General features: G+C 40.8%; 1 protein-coding gene across 1 annotated transcript; it reads right to left on the bottom strand.

Moving 5' to 3' along the window:
* Positions 1-244: 244 nt before the first annotated feature.
* Positions 245-10,633, bottom strand: LOC118370293 (insulin-like growth factor-binding protein 5). Its single transcript, XM_052503020.1, has 4 exons — positions 9,797-10,633; positions 4,292-4,509; positions 4,063-4,182; positions 245-2,300 (listed from the first exon to the last, which is right to left on the bottom strand). Exons 1-4 carry the CDS (start codon positions 10,128-10,130, stop codon positions 2,163-2,165), a joined length of 810 nt encoding a protein of 269 aa, XP_052358980.1. The 5' UTR covers positions 10,131-10,633; the 3' UTR covers positions 245-2,162.
* Positions 10,634-13,538: the final 2,905 nt, after the last annotated feature.

The raw sequence follows: 13,538 nt of genomic DNA, 5'->3' as shown, positions 1-13,538 counted from the left end.
TGGAAATTCTTCTACGTTTCTTTATGTGGTATGGTATCTATGGTAACTGGATCTTCTGGTAGACATTTGAAGCCAGCAGCAGGTGAGTAGGGAACTTGCATTAAGGCTTACAAATAGCCTTGCAAAATTCCGGTAACTTTCCCCAAAATTGGCAGGTTTGCCAGAAATCCTGATTGGAGGAAAGTTACCGGAATTTTGCAACCGTACTTCCACAGCATAGAGCAAACAAAAGACAGAACAAACCTTCCCATACATCAATACATAACTTTATTTAAATAAATGCCTTGTCGTTACAAAAAAGACAAGGTTAAAGTATATCAATTACACAGTGAATAAATATGACATATTTGTAATATTCACATGGATTTGTTAGTAACACTTCACTTAAAGCCAACAGGTGTATTGCATTGTTGCGTTGTACGAATTGTCATAAGCATGTATGACCCTGTTATAACGTCTTACCATCGTCTCTGATGGACCCTGACTAAACAGCTCATTTCAGCCTGTTAAAGAATTTCAGCAAAGAAGCATTGTACCGTTTGGCTTTAAGTAAACTGTTACCTATTAGTTTGCTACATGTTTTTTTTAAATCACGGATATGGAATGTTTGAGATTTCATGGTCTTTCATACAAGCAAGCTTAAGACTGAGTTGAGAAACCTTTCCAAGTCTCCTATGCATTCTAGTGGCAGGCATAGGCTGTACATACAGCCCCTGTCAAAGCTATCGGCATGTTACCATACACTGAAAAAAGGGATGTCTATTTCAAGGAATGTCAACAAAATATCTGGCAAATGTTTTGAGCTTCAATAAAATCAGTTGACGTCTGATTTAACATCATGTTCACAAACGGGACGTAGAATCAAGAAGTATCATCACGGCCTTATATCGTGGAGACTTATATCTTCACACTCGTCAACTCATGGGTCTCGGGCAAGCAATCTCCACATCCACATACTGCTAAAATGTCCTCGTTCAATGACAAGGCCTGATAATCTGGATGTAAATCTGGATTCAAAGTCATGAGAGAGAGAGAGAGAGAGAGAAGGCACTGAGATTTCCATAGAAACCCAAAGAGCCACACCTTTCCAGGGGTCATACAGAAGAGTCCCATGCAGAAGACTGTGTTGTGGTCAGACAGGAAGCTACGAGAAGTCAATAGAAATGCTGTGCAGCATTTGCATGCGATTTGAGCCTGTGTTGGACTTTTCAAAGCACCTGTACTTTCTTGGTTGTCGTTTATAAATGACAAAACAAGCAAATGACTGTCATGATGTGTTTTTGAGGTGATCTTTTTTTAATATAATTCACGGAAGGTAAGGCACAATACAGACTACTAAAGGAGAAAGTATAGGAGGCACACACACACACACACACACACACACACACACACACACACACACACACACACACACACACACACACACACACACACACACACACACACACACACACACACACACACACACACACACACAGTCATTTCATACAGTCACCCCTATGAAACTATATTGAGACACAACCCATCAGAAGTAGCAGTTGATGGGTTTATTAAGATAGCTACTGTAACTACTCTGTAACAACCTACTGTATACGAGCAGTTACTAGTTCTTAAGACCCTCAACTCAGAACAATCTGGGAGACAAAGTGGAAGAAAAGCAGGACTGAAAATCTCATCTCATCGCACTCAGAAAGACATATAAGGACATAGACCCAAACTCAGACAATAAAGTACTTTCAGTCACTGAGGTTCTCTTGTAGGGAAGTGCTCTGAAGGGACAAACATTTGGACCAAGGGAACAGAGTTCCATTTAAATACGACTCCAGATTACTGTGCTCCCCAGTAAAGAGTTCCTGTCAACATCACGATAACAACATACGTGAAAAAGATTAGCTTTACTCTTTAGCCTTAAAATTTTGTTTAAACAGAATCTAATATAATTTAAATCAGAGAACATTGTTATATGTGCTTCAAAGGGAGGTTATAGGTCATCTCAGTATAGGTAGATGTATAGTTTAAAACCATGTGTATGTACTGTATCTGTGCTCTGCTTTCCTGATTTGATTGGCTTTTGCATATTTTGCATGTACATCTGATTTGCAGGAGTAGGGGTAAAGGGAGGCGGGCCTTGGCTCATGTCAGGTGACCAAATTGGCCATCTCTCATTCGTTTTTGTTGCTGTTGCTCTCCGGGTCTTTGCACTGGATGTCCACTCCACTGTAGTCCGTGCCAGGGAGCTGCACGCCAAAACGGTCCACACACCAACAGATCCCCCGCTTCCGCCCACGTGATGGTTTACACTGCAGGAGGAGAGGAAATAGCAGGGAATAAGATGCAATACAATTAAATGAAATAGAATATGATAGAATAGAATAGGATATAATAGAAAAGGATAGAATAGGTGTCACGCCCTGACAATGGAGAGCCTTTTTATTCTCTATTTTGGTTAGGTCGGGGTGTGACTAGGGTGGGTGATCTAGTGTGTTTATATCTATGTTGGCCTGGTATGGTTCCCAGTCAGAGGCAGCTGTTTATCGTTTATCTGATTGGGGATCATATTTAGGCAGCCATTTCCCCATTGTGCTTTGTGGTATTTTGTTTTTATGTTGATGCCTGTGAGCTCTACAGAACGGCACGTTTCGTTGCTCTTTATTGGTTTTGTGAGTTTCATTTCATAAAAATGTGGAACTCTACATACGCTGTGCCTTGGTCCGTTAATTCATTAGACGGTCGTGACAATAGGATAGAATCGGATACAATAGAATAGAATGGGATAGAATAAAACAGGAAAGAATCTGATACAATAGAATAGAATAGAATATGATAGAATAGGTGTCACAACTTCCACGGCTCCTCTCCTTGTTCAGGCAGCGTTCGGCAGTCGATGTCACCGGCTTTCTAGCCATCGCCGCTCCATTTTTCATTTATCCATTTGTGTTGTCTTGTTCCCTGCACACCTGGTTTTCATTCCCCAATCACACTACATGTATTGATTCCTCTGTTCCCCCTCATGTCTTTGTGTGAGATTGTTTTGTGTTACGTGTCTATTTTGATGCACTATACTGGTATGCGTTTATTCCGTGTTTTATTTTCACGAGGTATGTTAATTTGTTTGAACATAATTATTGTGACTGTTTGCGCATTTTGCACTTTTGCCAATTGGCTGGAGGCTTCGATGCAGTGTCCATCTGTTGGTTTCTCCTGCCTAAATAAAGTGTGCGCCTGTTCACAACTCTCTGCTCTCCTGCACCTGACTCCGCTCCCAGTACGCACACCATTGACAATAGGATAGAATAGAACAGGATAGAATAGGATAGGATATAATTGTCAGGATTTGGCCAGGGTTGTTCCGGTTTTTGGTCACTAGATGCCCCCATTGTGCCTTTTGACCTTTTGTTTTCCCTTGATCCCCATTATTATTTGCACCTGTGCCTCGTTTCCCCTGATTGTATTTAAACTCTTTGTTTTCCTCTGTTCTGTGCTCTGTGTTTGTATGTTAGCACCCAGCCCTAGTTCTCTGTGAACTCTTGTTGATCCCGGTGGACTCTCTTGTGGAATTCTGTTTTTTTTGTTCTTGTTTGTTTGTTTTTTGAGTATCTTTTGAGGCTTTTTGTGCTTTACCTTCCACCTTGTGGATTTACCTTTTTTGTCTTGGAGGATTACCTTTGTTCTTGTAGGATTCCTTTTGAGGTTGTGGAGTTACATGTTTTCCTGAAGAACTTCACTTTTTACTTCATTAAATACACCGTCTCAAGTACTGCTGTGTCTGCCTCATCTTCTGGGTTCTGCCGACTATTCGTGGCTCAGTTGGTTAAGTGACTGTTTCTCACTCCGGAGACCCGGGTTTGTAACCGGGTCCTGACAATAATAGTATGTAATAATAGAATGGAATAAGATAGAATAGAATAGGATCAAATGAATAGAATAGGATACAATAGTATAGGATAGAATAAGATCAAATGAATAGAACATGATAGGATAGGATAGAATAGGATCAAATGATTAGAATATGATAGAATAGAATAGGATACAATAGTATAGGATAGAATAGTCCATGGGTACCTGCTTGTGCTTGAAGAATCCCTTCTTGTCACAGTTTGGAAGGTATAGGGACAGAGCTAGGACTCTAGATGTGTTTTTCATCCTCTGAATGATCCCGTCCAGCTTTCTCCTGCAGGGTCCCTACACACATACAGGGTCATAGTTTAGGGCAAGAATGCTGTGTGTGTGCATGTGTTTGTGTGTGTCTGCATGTTTGTCTGCGTATGCACTGTATATATGTTCAACTTACAAACTCAGGCTGCAGTTTGTCCAGGGCGAGGGTTGAGTAGTCAAGGCTGCTGACAGAGTGGAGCTTGGCCTGCTGTCTCTTGCGGTCTTTAGCCTGTCTCATGGCCTGAGCCTTGCGGCTGCTGATGTGGTCTCTGCCCCCGTACAGAGGCACCTTGGCCTGGGGCAGCAGGGACTCTGGAACCTCTGCTAACATAGCTTCCTCTGGAGAATAACCGTCTGGGGAGACAGAGAGTCAGAGAGGATGATGATGGTGGTGAGGAAGAGGAGCAGGAGGAGGAGGAAGCAGAGGAGGAGGAGGTGAAGGGGAGGAGGAAAAAGAGGAGGAAGATGAGGGGGAGGGGGAGGAGGGCGAGGAAGAGTAGGAGGAGGAATATGAAGAGGAAGAGGAGGCAGTAGGAAGAGTGGGATACTGTTAAGGTCTCCCACATCGGTGCAGATGAAGGAAAAGTGTTGAAGAGAGGCAGTGGATTTAGACAGAGCCACTCCTAACACTGGAGGGAGACCTTGAGGTTTTCCCAATCAAGAAATTTCCAGCTGACTCATACAATGTGTGCCTACTTCTCACATGGTCAGTCAGTGGTTAAGGGAGTTATTCACCACCGTCCATTTACAAGCATTTCTCCATTCTCTTAATCTGATCCTCTTCTCTCTTTGCCCCACCCATTGGAGGAAAAAGTACCCAACTGTCATACAGTTGTAAAAGTAAAGATGCCTTCATAGAAAATGACTTAAATAAAAGTGACCCAGTAAAATACTACTTGAGTAAAAGTCTAAAAGTATTTGGTTTCAAAAGTAAAACTGTAAATTGTTTCAATTTCCATATATTAAGCAAGCCAGACGGCACCACTTGCATTTTTATTTCTTTATGTATGGATAGCCAAGGGCCAGGGGCACACTCCAACACTCAGACATCATTTGCAAACAAAGCATTTGTGTTTAGTGAGTCTGCCAGATCAAATGCAGTAGGGATGACCAGGGATGTTCTCTGTTTAGTGAGTCTGCCAGATCAGATGCAGTAGGGATGACCAGGGATGTTCTCTGTTTAGTGAGTCTGCCAGATCAGATGCAGTAGGGATGACCAGGGATGTTCTCTGTTTAGTGAGTCTGCCAGATCAGATGCAGTAGGGATGACCAGGGATGTTCTCTGTTTAGTGAGTCTGCCAGATCAGATGCAGTAGGGATGACCAGGGATGTTCTCTGTTTAGTGAGTCTGCCAGATCAGATGCAGTAGGGATGACCAGGGATGTTCTCTGTTTAGTGAGTCTGCCAGATCAGATGCAGTAGGGATGACCAGGGATGTTCTCTTGAGAAGTAAGTGAATTGAAATGGTGGAGTACCAAACTGTCATACTTGAGTAAAAGTAAAGATACAGTACCTTAATAGAAAATGACTCAAGTAAACGTAAAAGTCACTCAGTAAAATTCTCCTTGAGTAAAAATCTAAAAGTATTTGGTTTCAAATATACTTAAGTATCAAAAATAAAATTATAAATCATTTCAAATTTCTTATATTAAGCAAAGCAGATTGCACCATTTAAAAAAAAAAAGATGTATTTACGGAATGCCGGGGTCACACACCAACACTAAGACATCACTTACAAACAAAGCATTTGTGTTTAGTGAGTCCTCCAGATCAGAGGCAGTAGGGATGACCAGGGATGTTCGGTTGATAAGTGCGTGAATTGGACCATTTTCCTGTCCTGCTAAGCATTCAAAATGTAACGACTTCCTTTGGGTGTCAAGGAAAAGGTATCGAGTGAAAATGACATTATTTTCTTAAGGAATGTAGTGAAGTAAAGGTAAAAGTATTCAAAAATAGCAATAGTAAAGTAAAGTACAAATGCCCCAAAAAACTACTTAAGTAGTACTTAATACTGTATGTATACAAGATTTGTACTGGAGTTGTTGCATGCGAGGTGGAGATTTCCTTTTGCAGAGTTCCCGGCTTGTAGCTGGAGCTAAGAGGGAGCTAAATGTAAACTGTGACATGGTGGTGTGGTCTATCATGACAATGCAACAGACCTCTCAAGTCAATGCTTGGCACATGCAATGGAAGGCATGACTTTTAAACTGGGTCATCCAATGAACATACAGCATTCTACACCTCTCTCTCTCTCTCTCTCTCTCTCTCTCTCTCTCTCTCTCTCTCTCTCTCTCTCTCTCTCTCTCTCTCTCTCTCTCTCTCTCTCTCTCTCTCTCTCTCTCTCTCTATGTCTCTCTCTCTCTCTCTGTCTCTCTATGTCTCTATGTCTCTCTCTCTCTCTGTCTTTCTATGTCTCTCTATGTCTCTCTATGTCTCTCTATGTCTCTCAATTCAATTCAATTCAAGGGCTTTATTGGCATGGGAAACATGTGTTAACATTGCCAAAGCAAGTGAGGTAGACAACATACAAAGTGAATATATAAAGTGAAAAACAACAAAGATTAACAGTAAACATTACACATACAGAAGTTTCAAAACAGTAAAGACATTACAAATGTCATATTATATATATACAGTGTTTTAACAATGTACAAATGGTTAAAGGACAGAAGATAAAATAAATAAGCATAAATATGGGTTGTATTTACAATGGTGTTTGTTCTTCACTGGTTGCCCTTTTCTCATGGCAACAGGTCACAAATCTTGCTGCTGTGATGGCACACTGTGGAATTTCACCCAGTAGATATGGTAGTTTTTCAAAATTGGATTTGTTTTCGAATTCTTTGTGGATCTGTGTAATCTGAGGGAAATATGTCTCTCTAATATGGTCATACATTGGGCAGGAGGTTAGGAAGTGCAGCTCAGTTTCCACCTCATTTTGTGGGCTGTGATCACATAGCCTGTCTTCTCTTGAGAGCCATGTCTGCCTACGGCGGCCTTTCTCAATAGCAAGGCTATGCTCACTGAGTCTGTACATAGTCAAAGCTTTCCTTAATTTTGGGTCAGTCACAGTGGTCAGGTATTCTGCCGCTGTGTACTCTCTGTGTAGGGCCAAATAACATTCTAGTTTGCTCTGTTTTTTTGTTAATTCTTTCCAATGTGTTAAGTAATTATCTTTTTGTTTTCTCATGATTTGGTTGGGTCTAATTGTGCTGTTGTCCTGGGGCTCTGTAGAGTGTGTTTGTGAACAGAGCCCCAGGACCAGCTTGCTTGGGGGACTCTTCTCCAGGTTCATCTCTCTGTATGTGATGGCTTTGTTATGGAAGGTTTGGGAATCGCTTCCTTTTAGGTGGTTGTAGAATTTAACGGCTCTTTTCTGGATTTTGATAATTAGTGGGTATCGGCCTAATTCTGCTCTGCATGCATTATTTGGTGTTCTACGTTGTCTCTATCTCTCACTCCTCTCTCCTCTCTCTCTCGCTCTCTCTCATTCTCCTCCCCTATCTTCCTTTCTCCTCTCTCTCTACCCCTTGGCAGTGAATGACAAATGCGAACAGCTCCTATAAAACTGCCAAGAATCCCTGGGTCTTGCCAAATCCAAATGTCCACATCTCTACATGCATATTTCAGCAACCCACTTCATCTGCCATTAAGATATTAACACTGACTAAAGCAGCAGTGACAGATGTATAAGCATAAGGAATGTTTCATTACAACAAAGTTATGAGTTATATAATACATAAGAGTTATAACAGTTACATATTATAGAAGAGTTATGAGTTATATATTATATAAGAGTGATAAGAGATAAATATTATATAAGAGTTATAAAAGTAGTATATTACATAAGAGTTACATATTATATAAGAGGTATAAGAGTTATATATTACATAAGAGGTATAAGAGTTATATATTATATAAGAGTTATACGAGTTATATAATATATAAGAGTTACATATTATATAAGAGTTATATATTATATAAGATTTATAAGAGTTATATGTTATATATATATATATATATATATTACATTAAATTCATAATTAAAAAATACAAATAAAATAAGAGTTATATAACATATAAGAGTTATAAGAGTTATATAATATATGAGAGTTGTATGATAGTTGTAAGAGTTACATAAAATATAAGATTTATAAGGGTTTTATATTATATAAGAGATAGAGTAGTTATATATTATATAAGAGTTATGAGTTAAATATGATATAACTTTTTATTTTATTTTATGAGATTTATAAGAGTTGTATAATATATACCAGTTATATTTATATGAGAGTTATAAGAGTTATATAATATATAAGAGTTTTACGAGTTTTATATTATATAAGAGTTATATGAGCTATATATTACATAAGAGTTATATAATATACAAGCGTTATAAGAGTTATATATTATATAAGAGTTATATATTTTATATCAGAGTTATAAGAGTTATATATTATGTAATAGTTATAAGAGCTATATATTATATAAGAGTTATAAGAATTATATAATATATAAGAGTTATAAGAGTTCTATATTATATAAGAGTTGTAAGAGTATATATAGTTGTAAGAGTTGCATAAAATATATGATTTATAAGAGTTTTATATTTTATCAGAGATAGAGTAGTTATATGTTATATAAGAGTTATGAATTAAATATGATGAAATCTTTTTTATTTTTTTATTTGAATGTAATATCTTCTGTTGTTCTTGTCTATTACTGTTCTTTACTTTGTCATGTATGTTTCATTTGGACTCAAGGAAGAGTAGCTGCTGCATGTGCAGTAGCTAATGGGGATCCATTAGGTTGAGAATATATCTTGTGACATCATCGCTCCCGGCACCCTTCCAAGATTATTCTCAGAAAAGAGAATTCCCTCTTCTGTCCACCGGTTCCGCTGACACTATTTCTCTCCCGAGGCTGGCGCGTAGGCAGCATAACCCAGTCAAAACCCAATCATGTCCTCACTTCCTAATCTGGCCCTCTCTAACCTTGCCAGTGCTGCTGACTGAGGGATTCAGTGGGTTATGACGTATTTCCTGATCTGGGCGAATTTGATGCTCTTGAAACGCAACAGATTTAGTTGTAACGAAAAGACTCCTTATACCCTTCCTCTCTCTTTCTACCTTCCACTTCCTCTGTCGATCTCTCTCCCTCTGTATCTGTCTATCTCTCTCTATCCCTCTTGACCCCCCCCTCTCTCTCTCTCTCTGTCTCACTCTGTCTTCATCTCTCTACCTCTCTCTCTCTCTCTCTCTGTCTTGCTCTGTCTTCATCTCTTTCTCTCTTTCCTCCCCCTTGCCCTCTGTCCTCTCTAAATTCTCACACCCTGCAGGAAATGAGAAGAGGTGGTAAATCTTACCCAGCAGGAGGCTGGCAGTCAGAGAGGCAAGCTCGGCTAACATTCTGCATTCAGACACAGTGACTGTCCTTCAAATGGCCCTCTAAAGAGCTCAGGAGGCTCTAAAATGTTTGTAATCTTCTTCACCTTGTTTCATGTACCAGGCACTAGGTCACTCATGCCAAGATTATGCCCTTTCAACTCTCAGCTGTGTGTTATCAATCAAACAATCTTGGCAATACATGTGGTGGATTTGGAATACACGATGTAAATCAGTAAATGAAGACTCATATTTACCCCTGCCTGGATGCAGCGGCTTGTACATCTTCTCGTTGGCGCACACTCCTCTCCCGTGGAGGAGCGCGTGCAGCGGTTTCTCCTCCCCGCTCTTCGGCAGACATCGGAGCCCGTGCGTGCAAGTCCCCGTGTACACCCCGCACGACTGTCCCTCCGGGAGCGCGCAAGTCAGGCAGCAACCACAGCCAGGCTCCTTCACCAGCTGGCATCCCACCGGTACTGGCGGACACATCGACATAACCTTCTGGTCACACGGTTCGCACGGTACGAACGAGCCCAAACAACCAGACTCGCTTAGGAGAAGCGTTGCCAGGAGTGAAAAACTAATCAGCATATTGTTTCAAATTAAAATGATTACAAACATAAAACAACTATAATCAACGTGTGTTCTGCATGGAACGCTTGCAATGCTTTCGATCATTGGGGTTTTGGGGCAAAAGTCCTTGAAAGAGTCACCATCCACAGGTGGCCACTGCCTGCCTGAGTGCGTAAAAGTCCCTCAATCACTGTATCAGATGCTAAGGTTCCACTCTTCACCCGGGCGAAGTGTCTGCGTTGTCTTTATTGTGTCAAATGTCCAATTATATTCGAGTTTAGATTGTCCACCGAGTAATAACCCGAGTCTTCTCCTTTTGGGCTTTCAAATGTCGTTTTACGCATGCACATCAATTGTCTCCAAATGAAGAAGAAAAAAGCAGGGATTGTCTTGTAGAATAACCAATCTCGGTAGGCTGTCTTCCCCGCACGTTTTCTACACATACAGTATAATATGTGGCTTTGAGTTTGCCTTTTTAAAAACTGCCAGAGGCGATTCCTGTAACGATGGCTATATGTCAAACGACGTTGATGGGGGAGGGCGCACTTGTCAACTCCGTGCGGTGCTGTTGATTGTACAGGGCGGGTCCTGGCAAGTCCCTGACTTCTACCGCTGGGTACAAGGCGATGCTGAGGGCAAATAAATAAAACCAACTGACTGGGACCACAATGTTTTGGGGAGGTTCTGCATGTGCTGGATGACCCCTGCATCAATCATGGACATTGACAGGGAATAAATAGGTCTATCTATTTGTAGGCTACAATTTCTCTTTGAAATACACTATTCTGGTGTTTTTTCTGGTGTCTTTTTGTAATCAGGTGGGGAGGTGTTTTTTCTGGTGTCTTTTTGTAATCAGGTGGGGAGGTGTTTTTTTGTAATCAGGTGGGGAGATGTTTTTTCTGGTGTCTTTTTGTAATCAGGTGGGGAGGTGTTTTTTGTAATCAGGTGGGGAGGTGTTTTTTTGTAATCAGGTGGGAGGTGTTTTTTTGTAATCAGGTGGGGAGGTGTTTTTTGTTATCAGGTGGGGAGGTGTTTTTTTGTTATCAGGTGGGGAGGTGTTTTTGTAATCAGGTGGGGAGGTGTTTTTTGTAATCAGGTGGGGAGGTGTTTTTTTGTTATCAGGTGGGGAGGTGTTTTTTTGTAATCAGGTGGGGAGGTGTTTTTTTGTTATCAGGTGGGGAGGTGTTTTTTCTGGTGTCTTTTTGTAATCAGGTGGGGAGGTGTTTTTTGTAATCAGGTGGGGAGGTGTTTTTTCTGGTGTCTTTTTGTAATCAGGTGGGGAGGTGTTTTTTGTAATCAGGTGGGGAGGTGTTTTTTCTGGTGTCTTTTTGTAATCAGGTGGGGAGGTGTTTTTTGTAATCAGGTGGGGAGGTGTTTTTTTGTAATCAGGTGGGGAGGTGTTTTTTTGTTATCAGGTGTTTTTGTTATCAGATGGGGAGGTGTTTTTTTGTAATCAGGTGGAGAGGTGTTTTTTGTAATCAGGTGGGGAGGTGTTTTTTTGTTATCAGGTGGGGAGGTGTTTTTTTGTAATCAGGTGGGGAGGTGTTTTTTTGTTATCAGGTGGGGAGGTGTTTTTTGTAATAAGGTGGGGAGGTGTTTTTTTGTTATCGGGTGGGGAGGTGTTTTTTTGTAATCAGGTGGGGAGGTATTTTTTTGTAATCAGGTGGGGAGGTGTTTTTTTGTAATCAGGTGGGGAGGTGTTTTTTTGTTATCAGGTGGGGAGGTGTTTTTTGTTATCAGGTGGGGAGGTGTTTTTTTGTAATCAGGTGGGGAGGTGTTTTTTGTAATCAGGTGGGGAGGTGTTTTTTGTTATCAGGTGGGGAGGTGTTTTTTTGTAATCAGGTGGGGAGGTGTTTTTTGTAATCAGGTGGGGAGGTGTTTTTTTGTAATCAGGTGGGGAGGTGTTTTTTCTGGTGTCTTTTTGTAATCAGGTGGGGAGGTGTTTTTTTGTAATCAGGTGGGGAGGTGTTTTTTTGTTATCAGGTGGGGAGGTGATTTTTGGTAATAAGGTGGGGAGGTGTTTTTTTGTTATCGGGTGGGGAGGTGTTTTTTTGTAATCAGGTGGGGAGGTGTTTTTTTGTAATCAGGTGGGGAGGTGTTTTTTTGTAATCAGGTGGGGAGGTGTTTTTTTGTTATCAGGTGGGGAGGTGTTTTTTTGTTATCAGGTGGGGAGGTGTTTTTTTGTAATCAGGTGGGGAGGTGTTTTTTGTAATCAGGTGGGGAGGTGTTTTTTGTTATCAGGTGGGGAGGTGTTTTTTTGTAATCAGGTGGGGAGGTGTTTTTGTAATCAGGTGGGGAGGTGTTTTTTGTAATCAGGTGGGGAGGTGTTTTTTTGTAATCAGGTGGGGAGGTGTTTTTTTGTAATCAGGTGGGGAGGTGTTTTTTGTAATCAGGTGGGGAGGTGTTTTTTGTAATCAGGTGGGGAGGTGTTTTTTGTAATCAGGTGGGGAGGTGTTTTTGTTATCAGGTGGGGAGGTGTTTTTTTGTAATCAGGTGGGGAGGTGTTTTTTGTAATCAGGTGGGGAGGTGTTTTTTTGTTATCAGGTGGGGAGGTGTTTTTTTGTAATCAGGTGGGGAGGTGTTTTTTTGTAATCAGGTGGGGAGGTGTTTTTTGTTATCAGGTGGGGAGGTGTTTTTTTGTAATCAGGTGGGGAGGTGTTTTTTTGTTATCAGGTGGGGAGGTGTTTTTTTGTAATCAGGTGGGGAGGTGTTGTTTTGTAATCAGGTGGGGAGGTGTTTTTTCTGGTGTCTTTTTGTAATCAGGTGGGGAGGTGTTTTTTGTAATAAGGTGGGGAGGTGTTTTTTTGTAATCAGGTGGGGAGGTGTTTTTTTGTAATCAGGTGGGGAGGTGTTTTTTTGTTATCAGGTGGGGAGGTGTTTTTTGTAATCAGGTGGGGAGGTGTTTTTTGTAATCAGGTGGGCAGGTGTTTTTTGTTATCAGGTGGGGAGGTGTTTTTTGTAATCAGGTGGGGAGGTGTTTTTTGTAATCAGGTGGGGAGGTGTTTTTTTGTAATCAGGTGGGGAGGTGTTTTTTTGTAATCAGGTGGGGAGGTGTTTTTTTGTAATCAGGTGGGGAGGTGTTTTTTGTAATCAGGTGGGGGGGTGTTTTTTGTTATCAGGTGGGGAGGTGTTTTTTGTAATCAGGTGGGGAGGTGTTTTTTTGTAATCAGGTGGGGAGGTGTTTTTTTGTAATCAGGTGGGGAGGTGTTTTTTTGTAATCAGGTGGGGAGGTGTTTTTTTAATGAATAAAGTAACACTAGTGATCCAGCCTTGAGTTGTATGGACTGATTTTAGGACCAGTGGACTAGACTGTGTCTACATTACAAACGTTGTCGCGGTTGCAAATGAGAACTTGTTCTCAACTTAAATAAAGTTATTTGCCTCAAAGCAACATCTGCAACTCTTTGAGGAGATAAAAAGTTGACC

This window comes from Oncorhynchus keta, unplaced genomic scaffold (assembly GCF_023373465.1).
Source record: "Oncorhynchus keta strain PuntledgeMale-10-30-2019 unplaced genomic scaffold, Oket_V2 Un_contig_16759_pilon_pilon, whole genome shotgun sequence".
Lineage (NCBI taxonomy): Eukaryota > Metazoa > Chordata > Actinopteri > Salmoniformes > Salmonidae > Oncorhynchus > Oncorhynchus keta.
Note: the sequence above shows the minus strand (reverse complement) of the source record. Positions and strands in the feature narration are given on the sequence as shown.